Below are 23,497 nucleotides of genomic sequence, written 5' to 3'. Positions count from 1 at the left end.
CAATATTTTCTAACTCATATAGAATAAATGTACAGCGCACTAAATTATCTATCTGCTCAATTTTAATTTTCAACTTCCGTTCAGAAACCAAAGGCAACACTTCACCTGTTTAAGCCAATTAAGTTATTATTTTAGATAAGAAAGTGTATCAGAAGCTTTTCTACGAATCTGCCACGCTTCTAATCAAGATTAGAGATGTCACCTTTTTCCAACCCGGTCTTAAATTTTCAACCCGGTAAGGTCAGAAAAAATGGGTGCTCGCTGATCATAGATTGTCAATCACATCGTCGTATGTCATACAAAAATGATTCCAATCTCCGTATGAGGTGTCAACTTTTTTAAAGAATTCCACTAAAATAATAACAGTGTTTAAGTAGACTCACACACCGCTTGAGTGCGGCAGCTGCCTCTTTTTGAATTTTAAAATTAAGTAGAAAGATACAGGTCAAGTTAACCTTTTTTTTTTCCCTGAAAATTGTTTTGTTTCTCTTTGAAACTGAAAAACTCGTCAGGCCAGCTTATAAACACCGTTAATGAAAAACTTTGTTGTTTTTATACAAATTTTATAGAAATTTACGGATCCGAAGCAACTTTGTTATTTTTTAATATGTAAAATGATATTATTTTGTTGTTTTTTTTATTATACAAGTATACTATTTTTATTGTTTCTTGTTGTGTTAGATTGTTTTTTTATCTAGTACCTTATTAGTTAATGGGTTTGAACCCGATAAGCTATTTTAACCAGATTCATGTTTCTTCCGGACAAAAATCTTGCGTCCGCTGTGTAAGTAGCATTAGAACGTAGAATAAAAGATAAATTTTGATATCTCTAAATAGAGGAGGGTTCAAATCCACCCAAATTTTTGTATACCCAAATGCATCTTATTTTTCAAATTCTTTTTCTTCATTTTCAAAGTCCGAATAGTCAATCCGAACCGTTAGATGCGATCTATACGGCCATTTTTATTAATATCCCTAAAAACAAAGAAAATTTTAAAAACGCCTCTGTCCCCAAATTTTTATCAAATATGCCCTGACTGCCTGGACCCAGGGCGGCCCAAAACACACAGTGAGGCGCCCGTGGCTGGGGCGCCCCATGGCCTTTGCCTTTTTTTTTATAGAGATGTTAGTATTTTGATTTGAATAATTTTGTGAAAAAAAAGTTTTCTTATTTAGAGTGTATGCCAAAAAGTAAAATATTTGATATATTTACGAAGTGATGTCGTAAATTTTTATAACTTTGATTTTTTTTTTTTTTTTTTTTTGGTGAACTTTGATTTTATTTGTCAGTTGGATATCACAAGTCTAAATATAACACTAATAAGGACTTGGCTTTTATTATGGTTTTTATAATATATGTATAATATACACGAGGAGGGTTCAAATGCCTCCATGTTTTTGTGCCTCCATCTCTCTCCATCATTTTCAAAGTTCAAACAGTCGATCTGAACCGTTCAATCTAACCTCCATACTAAAATATGTTTGGAGACCAAATTTTATATTTTTAGGAATTTTTTTACTATTTTCTTAGATAGGTACAAAATCAGTAAATCTGAACCATCTAAAAACAATATTTTTTTACCTATCTAACAAAATAGTAAAAAAATTCCTAAAAATATAAAATTTGGTCTCCAAACATATTTTAGTATGGAGGTTAGATTGAACGGTTCGGATCGACTGTTTGAACTTTGAAAATGATGGAGAGAGATGGAGGCATGATGGAGGCACAAAAACATGGAGGCATTTGAACCCTCCTCAATATACACACACATATACATATACACATACACACACATATACATATACACATACACACACATATACACATACACATACATATATACATATACAAAGCTACATATATACACATACTATTTTAGTCCGTCGGATGCAATATGGTCCTGCCAAAAAAATTATTGCATATTATATGAATTTACGACATCATGATGCAATATGGTCCTGCGCATGCTTCACGAAAAGGGGCGTAACTTTTGATCCGTCCGTCGGATCGGGCTGAAATTTTGACAGAAGAGATTCGTTTCACCCATTTTCGGGCTCAGATTCGCGATCCGAGCCTTCCTTCATGGACTTTTGGACCTTTCTTTATAATTTTAGAGTTTTCAGGGTCTTTTATGTTTTTTTTTATGTATTTTATGTTTTTAGGGTTTGTATTTAAATAGAAGTCATGTCTTTTGGCAGAAGTTAGTTTTTAATGTATTCAGTTTTATCAAAGAATTGAGTTTTTAATGTGTGATCTCAGAACCAAATCTATCTTTCCATTACTTTTTCCAATTTCTTGATCGTTCGTGCATCACATCACTTCATAAATATATCCAAAAGTTTTATTTTTTGGCATACACTCTAAACAAGAAAACTTTTTCTTCACAAAATTATTTAAATTAAAATACTAGTATATGTATATGTGTATATTATACATATATTATAAAAACCATAATAAAAGCCAAGTCCTTATTAGTGTTATATTTAGACTTGTGATATCCAACTGACAAATAAAATCAAAGTTCACCAAAAAAAATTAAAATAAAAAAAATCAAAGTTATAAAAATTTACGACATCACTTCGTAAATATATCAAATATTTTACTTTTTGGCATACACTCTAAATAAGAAAACTTTTTTTTCACAAAATTATTCAAATCAAAATACTAACATCTCTATAAATTAAAAAAAAAAAAAAAAAAAGGCAAAGGCCATGGGGCGCCCCAGCCACGGGCGCTCCGCTAGTTACCATGGGGCGCCCCAGCCACGGGCGCCTCACTGTGCGTTTTGGGCCGCGTCCAGGCGGTCAGGGCATATTTGATAAAAATTTGGGGACAGGGCCATTTTTAAAATTTTCTTTGTTTTTAGGGATATTAATAAAAATGGCCGCGATCTATATATTAAGATGCGCTTGGAGACCAAATTTTACATTTTTTGAAATTTTTTTACTATTTATTAAGCCACTTTGAAAATCGCTGATTTTACATTTTCTGGACCATTGGATCAGCGATTTTCAAAGTGGCTTAATAAATAGTAAAAAAATTCCAAAAAATGTAAAATTTGGTCTCCAAGCACATCTTAATATATAGATCGCATCTAACGGTTCGGATTGACTATTCGGAATTTGAAAATGAAGAAAAAAAATAGGGTGCATTTGGGTGCACAAAAATTTGGTTGCATTTGAACTCCTTTAAATATTATGTCTCTGCTCTTCTAAAGAAGACCTTAGATAAAGCAATCACATAATCACATGAGTATATATCTAACTCATTCGTTAAATTATATGTGTGTGTGTGTATATAAGCAGTGATGTCAATTTAATCAACATTCATCACATTATTACCACTGATTTAGGAGCATCTTTGTTCTAATTGTAAAGCAATTGCAAATTCTGACTGATAAAAGTAATTTCCGTTACATACATAAATATCGATTCTTAAATTTATAAGATTATTAAATTTGTAATTTGTCTAAAACTGACACATCAATTTGTAATAGACAATATGCAAATTTTAAAATTAAAAAAATTACACCCACACTTAAAAATAAAAATAATAGTAATTATGACGATCATATGAAATTAATTGAGTAATAATTCCTCAATTTGTTGATATACATAATTGTTTTTTAATTGAGTAATAATTCCTCAAATTTACTCTATTAACAAAATTAATTACGTTCTAACGTGTGCATAAAATTAGTTCGATTATGTCAAAACAGAAAATGGGCACTTTATTAAGGGTAAAATAGGCATTTCATAAATTAAAAAGACCGTAAAATGAGTAAATTTGTGAATTTTTTTTTTTGCAGTAAAATTTGTAGGCGGTTTTATTAATTTAAAGAGTTACAAACTAGCTGTTACATATAATTAGACAAAAAATTTAAAGAGCGTATCTTTTTTCTTGTTTTTTTTTTTAAATTTAGAAGGGTAAATATTATATTATGAACTTTAAATGAGGAAGTACATAATTTTGAAGTTTTGAGAGGTATAAATGAAATTTCCCCTTAGGGTGTGCTCCAGTATAGTAGGGGAAATCTCATTAAAGGGAAGGGAGGGGATTGAGCGACAGGGGTAGCGTACCCTCGAAACAGTAAAATCTACACCCCGATTTGGGGGTGACAGGTTTCGCCAAAACCTGCCTTGTCTCTCCCCTCCGAACAGTGCGCGCTCCCTCTCCAATTCTCCTCTTCTGGAGCAAGTAAGTTGATCTGAGCTGACCAGATTTAAGAAGTTTTCCCCTCTGCACAGGAATTTTACCGTTCCTTCCCTCCGCTTCCCTTTGTCTGGAGCACGCTCTTAAAGAAAAAAGATATGCTCTTGCAGTAATACATACTAACTTTGATAGTTTGATCTACATTTAATATGTGCAGCATTTTAACCTCATAGCATTTACGTTTTTGAAATTACAAAATATGATATCTTTTATCGCGTCAACAATTTTGACACATAGCTTTCAATAAATTTCATACTATTTTCATTCCTACAATTTCTAGACTGATTGATAATTTAGCAAGATTGTTAAAATAGAGATTACTTCACAGTTTTGTAATTGTGAATTCGCCTTTAATTTAGGGGAACAAATATAATGGTTTTCTGTGTGTTTTTCGTGTGAGAGGTTGTGGGATCGAAATCCGAATGATTATTTTTTACTGAACATAAAATTTGGAAAATTAGAACTTTGTCTTTCTCTAAAGAAAAAAGAAACTTATACAATATGCTAAATTGAGTTTCACATATCAACCGAGGATAATGTATGTACCAATTTTAAAAATTTAAGACTACCAATTTCTAAATACAACAATATATATACTATTTTGATTCATATTTTACCGCAAGTAAATGCTCCAGTTCTCAAGTTACTTCTCATTGGTGTAATTAGTTTTTGAACTAATAAACTCTTACATAACAATAATATTTTAACTAATTGTATTAGCCGGACATATAGAGATTAATTATATAATTTTTTTCTATAAAACATGAAAAATAATTTTAATATATTATGACATTCTATTTTAAATTATATAGAAAATTACACATAAATAAAAAATACAAGGGTAAACTGACTAGTAGTTTTTTTTTTATTATTACAGTTCATTTTAACTAAACCAGTCAAACTTTGAAAAAGAAAAGAAACAAAAAAACATGAGCTGTTGAATCGGTACAGAACTATTTTTCTTCCTTCGGAATTAAGTAAAGAAATAAAAAAAACGCACCCGGAAAAATAAATTAAAAACGAACAACTATCAGCGGGATGTTACATCATCTCATATCTCATATGCAACTATTAGTTTGTTATGTTTCCTTTTTAAGTTGGAAAAACATAATAAATTAAAAAGATGATCGATTTATTAATTATGTTTGGACCGTATCATGGGTTGTCTGCGTTATTTCCTAACAAATATTATGGATGCCCAACTTGTACCACAACGATGCAAAAGACCTAATTACCTCGATATTGTGTTTAAAATCTGTGTTTAGGAGTGGAATTAAAAAATTGAGATTGACAATACTGGATATATAAGTATTATATTATTTTATTTTATGAGAAGACTTATAGTGTATTTTAAAAAGAAAATTATAGAGAGAGCTTAGTATCAGGGGTGGACCCACCTTGAGAAATTTAGTGGAAAAATACAAGTTTGGTATTACTTTGCTATTTTCTGGAAATTATTTTGTCTCTCTCTGAAACTGAAAATCTCGTCAGAGTAGTTCAAAAACATTGTTAATTAATGAGAAATTGTGTTGTTTTTATATAAATTTTATAGTAATTTACTGGTCCGGACCAAGTTTGTTATTTTTTAATATGTAAAATGATATTATTTTGTTGTTTTTATCATGTAAGAGTATGTTATTTTTTATTTTGTATTATTATATTGATTGTTTTTTTTTATCTAGTATCTGATTAATTAATGGATTTGAATCCTATAAGCTATTTGAACTCGATTTCTCTCTCTCTGATAGAAATCTCGTGTCCGCACCTGCTTAGTACCCCTTCCCCTATATCTATTTCCTTTCTTTTTGTGCTGCACTTTGCAAGAAAATTAATTATTCAAATACAAAAATGTATTATATTAAAGCTTTTGATATATTTCACAACACCATGTATCATCATGTCATACGAGAAAACCTCCACAATAGAAGGGGTTTTGATGTAATTTTTTTGTCACACACTGTCGTCTGTATTGATTTCTAAATTAAATGTTTGAACAATGAGTTTGTTTTGCAAATCCTTTGACCCAGATAGATTAGTAGATTATAAGAAAACACCATCAACAAAACACAAGATATTTTTTTCTAGAAGAGAGAATAAATAGTTCTGCCAATTTTAACACATTCCTAAAAACAAACGCTTTCACCAACTAAAATAACAATATTTATCTACTCGGATGCACACTTTTTGACGAACATAAATACAATAATTTTAGAAAGACAATGGACCGAATTTTTTTTAGGTACCATCTAAATATTTGAAAATTCTGATTTACATTTCATTGCTTAGAAATTAAATTTCCACCACCCACGCAGCTCTGAATTGTGCAGAACCAAGACCATCTGCGCATGAATGCGTATCCTCTGCATTAACTCAAAAAGCAATTTTTTGAGTTAATGAATCTCAACTGTCTGATTTTGAACGGAGCCAAGCTTATGATATAGGGGGCTATTTATTATTAGTGCGGATGTAGTTTGCACAAATCTTAAAACAAATTGGATAGTCAAAATTTATTAACTCAAAATATTCCCTTTTGAGTTAATACAGAGGATACGAATTCGCTACGCATGACCTAGTTTTGTGCAGCTCAAAGATGTGTAGAACCCTTGTGTAATTTCTTTTTATCTGATCTGATATGTAAAAAAATAAACAAAATAGAGAAATTATAGAATCCTTTTAATTAAATTTTGTTGTAGAAAAATAAACTACAATTTGATAAAAAAAAATCAAATTGAATAAATAGAGCATGCTACAATGTGATAAATAAACTGCAACATGACTAATAAATAAATAATTTAGCCCCAACTCTATATTGAACAACTTTGCTGGTTGGATACTGTAATAAGCACCGTTTGACTCTTGTAATATCTCACCACCAAGGTGAATGGTTATTCCAATCATATTTGGTTGATCTAATTGATAAACCAAACAATTATAAATTTAAATTTAAATTAAAAAAACTAGTACATAATTTAAAAAAAATAAAAGGACTTTGTTGTAAAAAACTTACAATATTTGCTCTTTGACTGAGAAGAGAGAAGGCTGGAGCCTGGAGCAGATGAATGAATTTTTTGAGTTTCATTGCTCTTTTTACTACACAGAGCTGCGCATATCGTTTTGGTTCTGGTAGGCATTAAATTTTACATAAATCAATGGTAATATTTAGAATTTTCATATATTTAGATGGTAACTTTACTTTGTTTTTCTATGAATATACACTTCAACCATAATGCTTATTCTTATGATAAATAATGCTTACTTTTATTAAAAATAGATATTTCATAGTTAGGTGGTTTTCCTATTCTTGAGAAAATAGACCAACAGGTGCTAGAGATATTTAAGTGGACGATTATTCAGAGGTACGAATAACAACCCAAAATGATACAGTATATATATATATATATATATATATATATATATATACGAACATTACGACGAAACAAAGAAAACGATGCACGATGGCACGATATTTTTTTCGTTTTCAATTTGAATAATATATAATAGAAGTGCTCTCAATGAGTTGGATTTATAGAAATTATTTAAATATAGTAATATACGATAATAAATATATTGTCTTGAGCTTTTGATCTCGTAGCATTTAGTTTGAAAATAATATTTATTTTTGTGGCATGAGGTGGTTGGTATTCTGAAAGGACTAGACTTTTTTTTTTTTTTTTGCTTTGAAAGCCCGTAGGCACCATTAATTAATACTACCCACTGAGGGGTTCAAACAGTTTTACATTTTAGGATGCTTTGGAAAGCATTTGTCAGAATCTAGAAACTGCTTAACAACAAACAGAGATATCTCAAGAAAAAGATAGATTAAATATGGGAAATGTGTATCCTCTATGATTCCATCCTTCGATTCTTCCTCTTCTTGGCAATTGGTCTGCCATTTCGTTTTGGCATCTTGGCACATGGTAGCAGTAGAACTTTGGGTTTGCTTTTGAACAACTTCCAAATCTCTAGGCATTCTGTGAAGATCCTCCAGTCAGCTTGAGTTGGGGGGCCTATCCCAGTACTCCATTGGACTAGCAACTGGCAGTCACTATAGAAAGCACACTCCTCTATCCCCAGTGAGCATGTGTATGTTACCGCTTCCAATAGCGCCTTTGTCTCAGCCAGAATTGCACAACAGGCCCTTCTTGCTGAAACATATGAGATGAGTGAGTCTTCCTCATACAACACATCCAATACCACCTCCCCATTCAATTTCCCATGATCCATCGACAAACATTTTGTGCCTTACTGTGTCCGGTACCGTACCAGTATGGGGCTCCCCTTGATTATGGATTAACTTGCTCTTTGAAATTGCTGTTGCGAGATGAGTGAGTCTTCCTCATACAACACATATCCAATACCACCTCCCCATTCAATTTCCCATGATCCATCGACAAACATTTTGTGCCTTACTGTGTCCAGTACCGTACCAGTATGGGGCTCCCCTTAATCCAAAAGCAACCCGACCAAAGTTTCAAAACTGCTTGAATAACCTGAAGCACCAGAGAATGAACCTGATCCTATTTGATCTAGCCGGACCCTACTGATCCATGTGCTTGCCATCTCAAATCAATATGCACCATTTCCTTTTATTGTAGAGATAAACACAATGATTCAATTTCACTCAATAGTACCAAAGGAATGAGAAGAACCGGGTATTATGTCAACCTCTTTTAAATCTTCAATTCTATTAGCCAACTCAAATTCACCAAAGCTCTTCAATCCTTCAATAATACAATGAACAAATATATTCTCAATCCTTATTGATCTCTCAACTACCTCTCTCCCCATATCAACAGCTTCTTTTATGAACCTCTCTTTACATAAACCTGCCAATAAACAACTATATACATCCGAATCAACAGAATCATAACCATTCTCTTGCAACCAATAATATGCATCCAAGAACTGCCTTTGTTCACAAAACCCCCTTAACAAAGAGTTAATTGCTGATGCATCCAATTCGATGCCATTTTCTAACATTCTCTTAACCAAAATTTTGGCTTCATCAAACCTCCCATTTTTTGAGAAGCATGTAACAATCAAGCTATAGCACTCCCTGACGGAAATTTCTCCTTTGCTGACAAGACTATCAATTAAACCCTGAATCTTACTGTAATGCTCATCAATGCAGAACCCCTTTAATATAGTTTGTATCGTGACCCGGTTCGGTTGAATGCCTCTCTTTTCCATCCGATCCAACAACCCCAAGGCATCCTCCATGTGTCCATTCTCACAGAGGCATTTTACCAAACAGGTGTAGGTCACTACATTGGGCTCACACTCTCTTCCCAATTCACATTCCATTTGACCCAACAAATCCATTGCCATATCCAAATTTCCAGAAAAACATAATCCATCAAGAAAAGATGTATAAACAACCACATTCGGTGTACATCCAAAGAGACCCATTTCGGAAATTACAGCACGTGAAGCCTTGACTCTACCCATTTGTGCCAAACCCTTAACTAAGGTCACAAACGTTACCAAATTTGGTGAAATCTGCTTCCTACACATGTCATGGAACAAAGAGAGTGCCTCCTCAGCTCGGTCAGATTCAGTGAAAATGCGAATGACCGTGTTGTAACAGAAGGTGTCAGGTTTACAGTTGAAATCGGATTGCATGTGGTTGAGAATGTCGTGGGAAAATGAAGGTAACCATGGGGGTGGAGGGGAGGTGGGGTGTAGGCAGAGGGAGAAGAGAGCACGGAAGGACGTGATAGAGGGAGGGAAAGGAGGGTAAGGAGAGGGGGAGAGGAGAAGGGGAAGAGAAGGGAGGAGGTGAGAGGAGAAGAGGGAGATGGAATGAAGGGAGAGAGGAGAAGGGAGGGAGAAGGCATGGAAGAAGAAACGGAGGGAGAGGAGAGGAGAAGGGGAGGAGCGGAGAACGGATAGAATGAGAGGAGCGGAGAGAGGGAGGGGAAGTGGGGGGAGGCAAGGGGAAGGGGATTGGAGAGAGCAAAGGATTTGAGAGGAGAGGGAGGAGATGGCGGATGAGGTGAGGCGAGGACCCATCGGAGGGGAGCGGAGGCCGTAGCTGTTACACCGTCACAAATTGAAGTACGCCAACTGAAAACTTGAAGTTTGCAAATAATGTTGAAGTTTTATCAGCTGAAATTAATGTGAAAAGCATTATAGGAGAATTCACAATACACTAGTCATAAACAACCTACATTTATGTTACTGGTATTTGTGAGTTCGCACATACAACCCCAGCAAAAGCATCATATAAGTAAGATTTTGTGACAGTAAGCTTGACAAGATTAATCATTGATCTCAGTGTTGAGGCGTCTGTACATCTATATGCTGGTAAAGTTTCATAAATTTTGGGACTTCCTAGCTATACCAAGCAGCAGCCTAAACACAGGGGTAAATTAGGAATAGTGCTGTCATTTTTGTTGTTTTTTCCCATTTCAAAGACTGAACTTCAAAAATTAATTAAAAATAGCACAAAAATTCAAATTGATCAAAATTTGAGCCTAAACTGCATGAAATTAAATCCTCTATCTGTCTATCATATCTATTTTACCAAAAATCAGAGTTTATGTTATCTGATTTGCCAGTTTTCAACAGAAGGGTATTTTTGACCCTTTTTGATGACAACAGAGACTTTAATAGGCTTCATCACTGATTTCATGTGCTCAGTATATGTTGAGCTGTCTTTACATCATACTAATGTGGTTTTGTACATACCTGAACACTGAGATCAATGATTAACCTTCCTTCTGTCAAGCTCAACCATATGCAGTGTGCATGATGTGCACAATAATCACTCACACTTCCCAGCACAGCCCTATAAGAAATAATAAGATGAGAATAGTTAAATAAGGTCAAAGAATTTAATTCTTAGCCAGTATGTATGTGTATTAATACTGCAATTTAATTAGTATCTTACAACCTAACTACTAACTAATTCATCAATTACTCCCCAATTATTATCAATCAAGACTCACTCTAATGCAACTTAAAAATGAACAACAATTAGTTCTGCAATTCACCTATACAAGTAAGCTTCCAATTGAAATTTTGCTAAAATTGAACAACAAGTAAGCTTCCAATTGAAAAATGATCAAATGATAAAACAAAATCAATATTTAAATAAAGGACTTCAAAACACACATTTTAGGCACAAATGTTAGCTTTCTGAAAATTTTTCTATGATTTATTAGCTATTTTTAAAGTTAGCTTTCTGAAAATTAAAAAATTGCTAAAATTGAAACAAGGGAATTAAAATCCGATGATCAACCCTACTGGAAACAGTAAGGTGGTTATTGAGCAAGTAACACCTTGCTAACCATGATCAAATATGAAGCAGAGTATAAATGGATCCTAAGAACCTTTTAATGGCCTAGAGAAACATGCTCGCTAGCAACCAAAGCAAATACAAAATGGATTTTGTTATAAATAATCCTAATCAAATCCAAACATCTATGTGATAATTAAAATCCAAATCAAGAAGGCATGTCGGCTTAATTATGCCACTAAGAACAGTAAAGGTCATGTACCCAAATTGTCTGTGAGCCATATAAATATAACCAGAACACAGAGCGAAGGTCGGCTTAACTAAGGAACACCTCTTATAAGCCAACCGTAATAAGTCCAGTACCCCATTTTGGCCAGAACAAATGGTAGTCGAGAGTTAAACCAATTGCCAAAACAGATTTGAAATAACAAGTATTCCAGTTCAAAAGTCGCGACTTCTGTATTAGTTATAATAGTAATACAAAAGGTGCATTTTCTTAGAGTACAAAAACATGAGAGAAAGGTCTTCTTTGTGAGAACACAAATTGTTTATCACGAGCTTCTATCTTCCCTGCGAGAACACCTAAAACCAAAACTGGAGTTTTCTAAGGTTTTATAATGACACGTGGACGTGGGAAAAAAAAACAATAAAACAGAACTCGAGAACAATACAACTGGTAAATGCCTAAACTGTTGTAATTTTGACCCAACAAAATACTCAAATTTCTCAACAAGACCATTGAAATTTATATTCCAATCTAAATAAAACCCAAGCACAATAAAATTGACCAATCCACACAACTTAAACTTGTAAAAACCTAAAACATGCCAGTTTCCATGACCATTTATGCTGATAAGGGCATGCAATGGAAATTAATTAGAAGCGAAATAGTTAGTAGTATCTAGCCTGGTAAGGTGATATTTACCTGAAGGAAGCTTGTCTCGCTGAAGCCAGATAAACCTCGTCACAACAATGTCTTCGGTGCTAACGATTCGACGGATATAAAAGGAGAAGAGGAAATAGGCGAGGCGAGAGATGAGGGTTTTAGGAGGCGAAGGGACGCATTTGTATTACTATTATCACTCGCAACATAGGCAGGTTCTAACGGTTTGGATTCGTCATTTGAAACCGATTTAATAAGTTTTGGAGTTAAGCTCACCAAATACTTTGGTGAACTTAAGCACAACTAAACTAGTTCTATTCATAATATAATATATATATATATATAAGTATATTAATATAATATAAAAAACAAAAAAAATATAATATATATAAAATCATAATATAATATAAAAAACAAAAAAATAGTATAATATAATATAATAATATAATATAATAATATAATATAATATAATAATATAATAATATAATATAATATAATCTTTCAAATTCTGGACGGGGTTACTTAACCCGTCCAGATTTTCTTCTTTTTTTTTTTTTTTTTTTCTCAGGCCCGGGACGGGATGCTTAAACCCGTCCGGAAATTTTTTTTTTTTTTTTTTTCCGTGATGTTGGTTAACGGCTAATTCGATTAACCGGGACGGGTCAATTGGACCCGTCCGGTGGGACGGGTTTACAGAGCCCGATCTACTTAGTTTTCGCAAAAACTCAAAAGTAGTGTTCTTTTTAAATATTTAATTTATTTTATTTCTATTAATAAAAAATTCGGTTTGGGTTTTAGATCGGGAATCGAATCCTCTAGTTGGCAGGAGTTTAGCCAATTTATGCTTGACATTAATGAGTATTAAAAAATAATTTTTTAAAGAGAAAATGTTATTGTCCATCATGTTTTGTCCACCATTTGTCCACAAGCATTATCCACTCCCAATTTAACTAAATTTGCTCCCTACCGTTAAACCACAGCTCTCATGCCTATTTAAACCTCTCTTGGCCCTTTTCGCATTGATCCTCTCTTGAAATGCGTCGATTCTTTCGCGAACAAGACCCGTGAACTTCGGTATTTCTCTTTTGCTCAGGTAAGCATATATAATTTCCGGGTCTAACTCTCTAATTGCCGATTTAGATTTTTCATTTGCATCCCTAGAAGCATCCAAGGACAATATTGATTGGTCTATGCCGGACTGGCGAATCGGGTCGAGATCCAGCGATCCAGCGATCCAGCGATCCAAGGGTTGTTGATTTGAGCGTAACAGATTGTTCGTAATTGACAAAAGTTATGGGGAGCGATTGGGTCCGGATGTAGGGGCTGACGCCATGGACGCTCTTTCGAGCTTGTTTGGATCCTGTACAACCCATCTGTTACCTGTTACCTGTAACCGAGAAAGAGATGAGATTGAGATTGGCAGATAGAATTTCGTGTGATCCAAGAGCAATTAATGGAGCAAGCAGAACATTCTAAGGGTGTCAGAAGAGATTTTACCTGATCGGATTATTTAAAAAAGAAATTTATCGCCTCGAGGAAAAAAAGAGACTCGTCAGATCTGTAATCTGGAGAGGAGAGAAATGGTCTTGGTCTTGGTACTGGTTCGATTTCGGCTCGCTACTCCGAACAGTGAATGCATTGTTTCAAGCTTTGGTAAGAAATATTGTACATTTCTGATTCATTTTTCCTTTGCAATGTCGATTTTAATTGAGATTACTGACTCGATCTCGTCTTTTATACATTATCACAATGTAATCTTCAATCGTGGAGCCCGATCGAATAGAAGTTGTTTTTGTTGAAGAGCACGTCAAAATTCAAATCTAGTAAGTTATTTATGTTGAATTTGTTGTTTTTGTTGTATGCAATAACAAATCTAGCATTTCAAATGAAATTTGGAGGAAAGAGATGATAGAGAGGCGATATGGAGTATTGATCTGTTAATTTTACTGTATTGCCTCGTTAATTTTACAGTATTCATCTTGTGGAAATCTAGAGGAAATATATGATAGAGAGGTGATATGGAGTATTAATCTGTTAATTTTATAGTATTGCCTTGTTAATTTTACAGTATTCATCTTGTCATTTTACAGTATTCATCTTGTGGAAATATGAAAGAAAGAGATGATTTATTAATTTTACAGTTTTTATCTTGTAATTTTACAGTATTCATCTTGTAATTTTACAGTATTCATCTTGTGAAAATCTGGAGGAAAGAGATGATAGAGAGGCTTCTTACTCATCCGAACAATGAACACAAGAGGTTTCTAATGTAAAAGTTATCTGTCTATAGTTTTTTTGTTGCTATTATGCTATTCTGAATGTTGCGGTGAATATGTTTATCTTGTGTTGAACAGATGTTGTTTGTGGTGAACATATGTTGTTTTGTGGTGAACATATTTTTTGTGTGATGATGGATGTATGTATAGATTTAGCAATTTTAGAGTATACATGGTATTATTTTATGGTTTATATTTTGCAATTTTACAGTATACATGATTCTTTGTAGGTTGTAGTTTAAACTGAAATGTAGCATTTGTTACATTTTACAATATTTTATGGTTTAGTTTTAGAAATTTTACAATATACATTCAATTGAAAATTTACAGTATTATGTGAAAATTTTACAATATAGACGATTCAATTGTACATTTACAATATACAAGATTCAATTTTACTATGTAGAAGATTCAATTTTACTATGTAGAAGATTCAATTTTACAGTATACAAGATTCAATTGAAAATTTTACTGTATACAATATTCAATTTTACAATATACAAGATTCAATTTTACAGTATACAAGATTCAATTTTACAGTATACAAGATTCAACTCAGTGCCAATAACCGCTAATAACCACTAATAACTAACTCTAATTGCCAATAACTTCCTATAACTGCAATTTCCGAAAGTACAGTTTGAAAGTACATTTATTTTGTCATGTTGTGCAAGTTGCAATCTTTTTCTAACTATCATGTGACCACTTCAAATAGTTGTTGGATGTTTTGTAGTTAACTGATATATTTTATGTGATATATTGTATAATTATACAGCATGTAGAAGTAATTTTACAGTATTCGCGCAAGTCAAAGCTGTGGACAAATGGTGGACAAAAGGCTGTGGACAATTAGACGCTTCCTTTTTTAAATCAATTAATTAATGAGAATCTTTTCTCTCTCTTTTGTCATCTTAACTTTCTTTTTTTGAATAGAGTCTAGCTATTGCAACCGTTGGTCTTGTTGGTGAAATTACTCTACTGGTAAACACTTGGGATGAACAATTCTGATGGTGAGAACTCAAAGCACTGCTAAAATTGTGCTATTGGTCTGCTATGCGCCACCTCAGCTACTACAAAGTGCTTCAACTCACTGTTTCTAAGATGGATGAATTTTACCTCTTCATTTACTGATTAAACTTTACTGTTCTTCATTTTTTTCTCTTATTGTTTTTTTTTTTTTTTTTCTTTTACTGTTTCTTCTTGCTATTTCTTGCTATTCTTTCTATTATTTGATACTCTGTATAGACAATTAAGACGTGAGTATAAGATTCAGTACATAACCAATAACAGTATAATATACTTTAGTTCAAGTTACTGGTAACGTAGCGTTATTTAGTTAATAATTAATAAATAGTCAAGTTATGTCTATAGTCATTGGAATAGCTATGCGCGAACCAAACATGGAAATGACTCATTCCAGAGAATGTTGAAGCAAAAACCATGTGCGAACCAAACATGGAAATGACACATGCCCTGGAATGACATTCCCTGGCATTACATTCTATGGAATCCTTCTATTCCCTGGAATGACCTATAGCGCGAACCAAACGCCCCCTTAGTACTTAGTAGGCGTTATGTGTTAATAGAGAGGTTTTAACATTCCTCTGAAGAAAAAGTTGAAATAATAGAAGGGAAAAAAGTTAAAATAAAAGCCACAACTACGTGATAAAACTAGAACTTAAATAAATTAATCAAATTTAAAAGTTTAAACTGTTAACCACCTTTCTATTCTAAATCGTAAAATAAAAAGAGTTGGGGGGGGGGGGGGGGGGGGGGGTGTTCATAGGTGATCAAAATCAATATCATGAACTTAAAAACACTGGATTTTTTTTTCAATAACGTTGCAACAGTGAACTTAGAAACACTGAATTGGTCAGCTATTAAAGTTGCAACAGTTGCAACTAAGTACCAATAATCTTACTGGTAAAATACCAACAAAAAATTCTAACTACACAACATTAACTAATTTTGAGATGATAACAAAGGACAAATTGATATATTGATTTCACTCAACTTAATAACCTAATCTTATTTTATGCATGACAAAAAAGCCCAAGTACTGGTACTGTATCGTTGAGTGGTTGAAATCTTTATGGTAGAAAAGGCTTTGAAATTTGACTTGTATGCAACAAGAAAATATAAAAAATATATATAAAAATAACTTACAAATATAATATTTTGCGAGTATATTTAACTCAAGAAATCTTCATGAAAAGAGATTGCCTCCATGTAATTTTTTTTCCTCAACGGTAAGAGGTACAGAGAAGAAGAAACAATAAAGTTATTTTTTAATTAATTTTGAAATGGAAGGTGAAAAGACAAAGGAAAGAGGAAAAATTCTCATTAATTAATTAATTTAGAAAGTTATTTTTTTAATTCTCATTTATGAGGTGAAAGATAGCAGCCACGTGTCAAGTAGAAATTGGCTAAACTCAATAGTTGGTAGGATTTTCGTGCTCATAGGTGGGCAGAGGATTTGGTCCCTTTAGATCGAGACCGATTTGAATACATCGCTTAAGATTGCTTCGGAATTCGAATTCCTTGTTCGGGATATGTGCACCCTACTTCTGATAGATTATTACGAATTCGAATCGAACGGTCCTGATATAAAACCCAAAAGTTGGATTGCTTGATATGAACTCTTTGGAGTCGGCTAATAAACGTTTGTTAAACTTTCCAATATAATCATACAATCGAAAACATGTCATATATTATATTCCCATTGATATATAAGAAATTTTAGAGATTGTTACCTCAATCCTCCTCTAAACTGTGTTTCGTGCAACAAATATTGTGTTTTCGCGTAGAGAGAACAGAAAAAGCTGTTGTTTTTATGTTGTCGTCGAAAACCTAGTTTTAATTCGTGCAACAGATATTGTGTTTTCGCGTAGAGAGAACAGAAAAAGCTGTTGTTTTTATGCGGTCGTCGAAAACCTAGTTTTAATTCGTGCTATGGGAAGGTAATGAAAAGAAGAGTTACTATGATTGGTTAATTTCAAAAAACCGATTCTAAAAACAATCAGGGTCGGTTATATAGAAGGCCGATCCTAATGTAGGCATCATTAGAATTGGTTATACATAAAAGCCGATCCTAATGCAGAGTACTATTAGGATCGGTCAAATAAATAATTGATTATAAAAACAATCAAAATTGCATGTTCTAAAAGATTGATACTAATAACGAACAATCAGGCTCGATTTATGGTAAAGAATTGATCTTGATTTGTACAGAGCTTTTAGTATCGATTGTTTATGTATAACCGACCCTGATAGTATTCATTAGGATCGGTTGTTTATGAAGTCTGATTCAGATATATATATCAGTATCGTATTATTGAATAGTCCGTTCCTACTAGACCGATCTTGATGTGTGTTTCTCCACTGGTGCCTAAAGCTGATTCTTACTATTGTAATATAATGTATGTATGTTTTGATTTTTATGTAAGTTGAATTTGAATGAAATTCTACTTGTATAGATGTTGATCAACTTTTGCCTAGAAACTTCCATTCATGAATGTTTCCAAATAATTAGATTTCGCACGAATTCTTTGATCAAATCATTATATCTGTTTGTAAGTAAAAAAATTATGGGAGTCATCATAAGTGCTCCGTATATTATATTGTTAATGACTTATGATCTAATTATGCAACGTAATGCTGTGTTAGATAGGAGGGATATTAAATATGTTGCTCATATACTTGTCTTTTATTTTAGCCATTATTATTGATTGACAGTGAGTCTCACTTGGTATAGACGGTGAACAATGACGGAGCTACATGATAGTTTATGGGATAAAATTGACCCCATAAACTATGTGCACAATATCATTGAATATAAAGAAATTATAATTATTAGTTCCCTTATTTTTGAAAGCATATGAATAATAAAAAATAAATAAAATTATATAAATATTGTGTTAATCAACTTCGTTATAAATACAATTATGTAAAGTATTGTATAAATTAATCTTGTCCCAGTCATAATAGTAAATATTAGCTAGAGTAATTATATCGTCCCCTTCATTCGTTCCAAAATTGTTCTGCATTTCAATTTTCAGTATTCAACTTATTTCATTTTACACATTTTTTTGGGTTATTTTTTTTATTTAATCTCATTCATATTTCTGACGATTTACAATGAATTTTGTGAATTTAAAATCACGAACGTCTTCTACGTGATGTTTTCTTTCAAATGAGATCTATGATTAGGTATTTTTGAGTTTTTCGTCACCAAGTAATTATACATGGTCATGAAAAATATAATTATGTATTTATTACTTATTTTATAAGATAACAAATATAAAATTATTCTTATTCATACACTTATCTGTTAACTTAAAAATAAAAATCTAACTCGTGCTCTTATTAGCAACTAATAAGCTAACAAAAAAAAAAAAGTTCATACCTACACCTGTCTTTCCGGAATACGAATATATGGTAAAAGGATGAACGAATTTTAGTGTTATCCGAAAAGTATGTAATTGCCATGCGGGTTTCGTATAAAGATGTAATTAATTACGGCTACCTAAGGTATAATTATGAGCGGATGCTGCCAAGCAGAGCTGAAAAAATGGCTTGGCGGACCCTGTTTCGTCACGGAATGGCACGACACGGCATGTGTATTGGTTATGTATCGTGATTTGCGTGTTTTGTGTCGTGATTATTCGTGTGTCATGATCATCTGTTGAAAACTTGGCATGACATGTCATGCGAAAGATCTGGTCACGTATAATTAAGACCGTTAGATCTTGATTAAATGGTGAATCTTAAATAAACTAACATAAATTATGATTACATGGTTATGCAAGTCATGTTTGGTCACATTACGTTTAGACACGCATGACTCATGTGGCGTGACTATTCACGTGCTATGACCATCACTTGACATTTTGATCACGGTACGGCACGACACGGCATATAAATAATTAATTTAGTCACGGTACAACATAACACGATATTAAAATCACGACGTGTTAGTCATAACACGGCACGACACGTTTTTTCTACTCTAATGCTAAGCTGAGGTACTGCTCGGACTGACTGACTGCATGTTACTAAGCATTGCTACTCGAAATATGCTTAATACATCGGATTCCAAGCATTAGGAAAGCAAAAAATATTACTCCGTTGCAGATTCGATGTTGTATTCCAGTTATGGTTATACCATATATAAGAACTTTGTGAAAATTATGAAAATTGCGAAGCTATATGCAGAGGAAAATCACCTTCGATCTTGCAGCTTTTGAATTTTTTTTTAAGTAAACATTAAAGTTTTGTTCTTGAATTTTTCCGACAATGTTTTTGGGCTTAAACTCTTAAAGTAAGCTTACACTATTCTGGGCTCAGTAAGTCCAATAACAAATGTTTCCGTATTTTTTCGCCTGATGTATATATTCGCCTGGTGAATGGTGATCAGTCCATATCCTCTCAGGTAGCATAATATTTCTGTTTAGATCCGAACTGTTTGATCAGAATATGAACTAATCTGGTCAAAGTGGTATGCACAAGATCCTTTTAACATTTGTACGAATTCTGACGGTCCATATCTAAACAAAAATATTCGGTTACCTTAGGTGATATGAGTTCTTGGTGAGATACATACGCTTAACATGATTATTTCGGTTTAAAATTTGGAAGCTGATATGAGTACCTGCACTTGCGTACCCGCACAGTACTCGCACCTAAACTGTCATAACTGACATAACTATATAACTGTGATTCAAGTATTTGTAACTATAAATAGAAGTATTATTATTAGATGCTCTAAGTATTTATATCTATGCAATGAACCCTACTTAAAATGAAAAAACATACACACACAGAGCGTACCTGCATATTTTCTTACAAATTCTTAGCGTTGTATCCGCACTAGGGACCACTCGAAATTAACGTGTGGGACCACTCAAATTTGTCACGTAATGTTCACTAAAAATGTTGACTACAAACATTAACTACACTGATATACTAACGATATTTGACCAGCAAGTATTTATATGTATATGTTGTCATATTTACATATCCTTAATAAAGTGCTAACACGTAGAATTGTATACTTATAAAAAATATTAATTCATTTTGAAGTAATGTAAACTTAAAAAATGAAGTATTTATATATATACTCCCATTTAAATATGACAATATTAGAAACGATTGACATATATACATCATCAAAAAAGAAGTATTTATATGTATATTTACTTGAATTTACATATCTAATTAACTCATTCTGCAAAATAATATATGTTTTAAAAATAAAGTATTTATATGTATAATTCCTTTTAGATATAATCATTTGAAAAACTATTTTTATGTTTCCAACAACAAAACTCTTAAACACAACATAAATGTCACACCCCAAACCAGGGATTCTGGATTAAGGTGTGATCAACCTCGCCTCGTGCTTAATTAATCATTAAGCACACAAGGCTAATCATGAATGATAAATTAAACAGCAGCGGAAGCAAAATAATATAAATGTCAAGCATCAGTCACATAGCAAATAAATAAACATACACGTACATAACATATAATTCGATCCATCTAGGATCCAAATAACACCATCTATAGAAGGGGATACATGATCTATCGAGCCCGTATTATATAAAATAGGAAATACGGGACTCGTAAACCTAATCAAAAGCCTAACTCTAACTAGGTCAAGTGATGTGGCCCTCGGGGACAGCTCCTGACATCTCCTGCTTCGGACCGCCAGAACCTGTACCTAAAACCCACGAAACAACTTGTGGGTGAGCGACGAACCAGTATGTGACCCAGAATTATCCCCTCAGGGATCCTCTACGGTCAAAACACTTTTATTTATAAAATGAGTACAATTTAAAAATATGCACATGTGTGAACCTATATTAATATCTAATAGAATTTATAATACTTTGAATGATGCCATGATGCGATTATCCTATTATGCCAACATGCGGAATAAACCCAAAGAAAAATCAAGGTGTAATATCGGATATAAATCAAGTAGGGATCCAGTACTCCTTGCACTGTGTGTGTCAAATACAATAATACTAATAATAATATGGATAAAGTATATCACCCCGTGCCGTGCCAATAGGATCAGAAGATCCAACCAATATAATCCAAGGACTGTGTTCATAGGTACAATGATACACGTTGCCTAATGACATCGAGCATTACCCACAAGTTATACAACACACTAGCCGATGGTTATATCAAATCCAGTGTGTCATCTCGCCTAACGATTTATCACCCAAACATATCCAATAGGAGAAATCATACAATGCAAGTCGTAAAAAGTTAATCTCTTCCCTCATGAGCAGGAGAGAACTCTACCGTCCGGCCAGACCAATAGGAATCAGGGGCTCGACTCGAGCTCGACCCCGCGCATCAAGGCTCGCCGACCTTATGCACTTGCACTTCATTCCTCAAGACCCGCATTGGGCCTTGGGAACTTCCGTTCTAGGCAAAGTAGCTCCTAATGTAGAGAAGGAATAAATTCCCGAATCGTATCGTGCCACAGAACTCGAGATCGGAACTGCTCACGTCAAATAGTAAAATGATCGAAAAATGATATATAATCAAAGTTTATACATATAATATCCTAAAGCCATCCAAGGATCAAGTGATCCCCAGCTCAGTGGCTGTCGGGCCGTCCTATGCCAAGTGACACCAAGACGGAACGAAGTCACTCGGCTCTGCTCAGCTCTCACCAATGCATGCATATGCACGTACTATAATAATAATAATATATTGTCTCCCACGAGAAGGAGACAACTAATAACCTAATATCCTAATAATATAATTATAATATTATTTAATTAATCTACTCATAAAATACCGTAAATTCAGGTTTTTCAGGGTTTATGCAATTCTACCTACAGTGCAGAAAAGGATAAACATGCTCTACAGTTTTAATGCAACTACGTAAAATAAAGTGCGGATGTCAGGTCAGATGGATCGATTGGTAAGAGTACGCCCACGAAAAGAATAATTCAGATATCCCACACCTGTAGGGCTGGAGTCTCTGTGGCTAACCCTCAGCGAAGTCAGCGTGCTCCGCGTATGCTCCGAACTGCGGGTCAGTCGGATCAACCCAAAGAATCGGGCTCGTACGGGATCTGCTGATCTGAAATTACGTAATTGTAACTAATTTAAGATCTATTCTAAATTATTCTAACCCTCGCCCCAATTAATGTATAAGTCAAATGCTCGATTATTTCGATTCTATAAAACTTACCGATTCAGTCAGTCCAACTAAACTGGTTAGTCAGATATTACTTATTTACTTTGATCTAAACTAATCTAATTTTATATTTCTAATAATTTAATTTGAAGATAAATTGCTTGTAAAAATTCTAATGTTGAAATATTCGCAAAAATAATCATTTGTTAGTTACGGTAATTTTAGACGTGTCTTACCTATTAATATATCCTAATTACTTATCTATTTGATTTATTTTAGCTTAATTCTAATTATTTTAAATCGGTCGAAATGCGGTTTTGAAAGTTAACTTATTATTAAAAATTCCTAATGCTACTATTTTTATAAACATGCATAAATTATGTAATTATTACTAAACTAATAAGTATTAAAATATACTTTTAGTTATATTATAATTTAGACACGTAAATTAGTCTTACAAAATTTTAGAGAAGAAATGTTTATCTATTTTAAGTGTTTTTCTAATTATTTCTAAGTCGAGCAATTCGTTATTTTATAACTAATCTAATTCTATGTGTAATTAGTCGTTTCGAATCTAAGTCAAAATAATTATTTCTCGTTACTAATTAATTGTCCTTTATTAATTAGCAACGAGTTTTCGTACAAGTTCGAAAATGTTTAAAAGAAATATTTTAATGTAACAAACTTATTATGAAACTTTTATTTTATTTTAAATGTGTTG

The 23,497-nt window shown here is 33.1% G+C and overlaps 1 protein-coding gene and 1 long non-coding RNA gene across 4 annotated transcripts; both read right to left on the bottom strand.

Annotated features, from left to right (window-relative positions):
• Positions 1 to 7,871: 7,871 nt before the first annotated feature.
• LOC144555060 (uncharacterized) lies at positions 7,872 to 12,489 on the bottom strand. 3 transcript variants are annotated; one of them, XM_078303260.1, is made up of 3 exons: positions 12,379 to 12,489; positions 10,904 to 11,003; positions 7,872 to 10,321 (listed from the first exon to the last, which is right to left on the bottom strand). In XM_078303260.1, the coding sequence occupies exon 3, from the start codon at positions 10,223 to 10,225 to the stop codon at positions 8,831 to 8,833; it is 1,395 nt and encodes a 464-aa protein (XP_078159386.1). In that variant the 5' UTR covers positions 10,226 to 10,321; positions 10,904 to 11,003; positions 12,379 to 12,489; the 3' UTR covers positions 7,872 to 8,830. The 3 variants fall into 3 exon arrangements, with proteins under 3 accessions (XP_078159386.1, XP_078159387.1, XP_078159388.1); XM_078303261.1 differs by having other exon boundaries at positions 7,872 to 10,286; XM_078303262.1 differs by lacking the exon at positions 12,379 to 12,489 and having other exon boundaries at positions 10,904 to 11,227.
• Positions 12,490 to 21,062: 8,573 nt separating this feature from the next.
• On the bottom strand, positions 21,063 to 22,715 carry LOC144555062 (uncharacterized). Its single transcript, XR_013511957.1, has 2 exons — positions 22,601 to 22,715; positions 21,063 to 21,333 (listed from the first exon to the last, which is right to left on the bottom strand). It is a non-coding gene; the product is annotated as an uncharacterized LOC144555062 (long non-coding RNA).
• Positions 22,716 to 23,497: the final 782 nt, after the last annotated feature.

Source organism: Carex rostrata, chromosome 6 (assembly GCF_964058835.1).
Source record: "Carex rostrata chromosome 6, lpCarRost1.2, whole genome shotgun sequence".
NCBI lineage: Eukaryota > Viridiplantae > Streptophyta > Magnoliopsida > Poales > Cyperaceae > Carex > Carex rostrata.
Note: the sequence above shows the minus strand (reverse complement) of the source record. Positions and strands in the feature narration are given on the sequence as shown.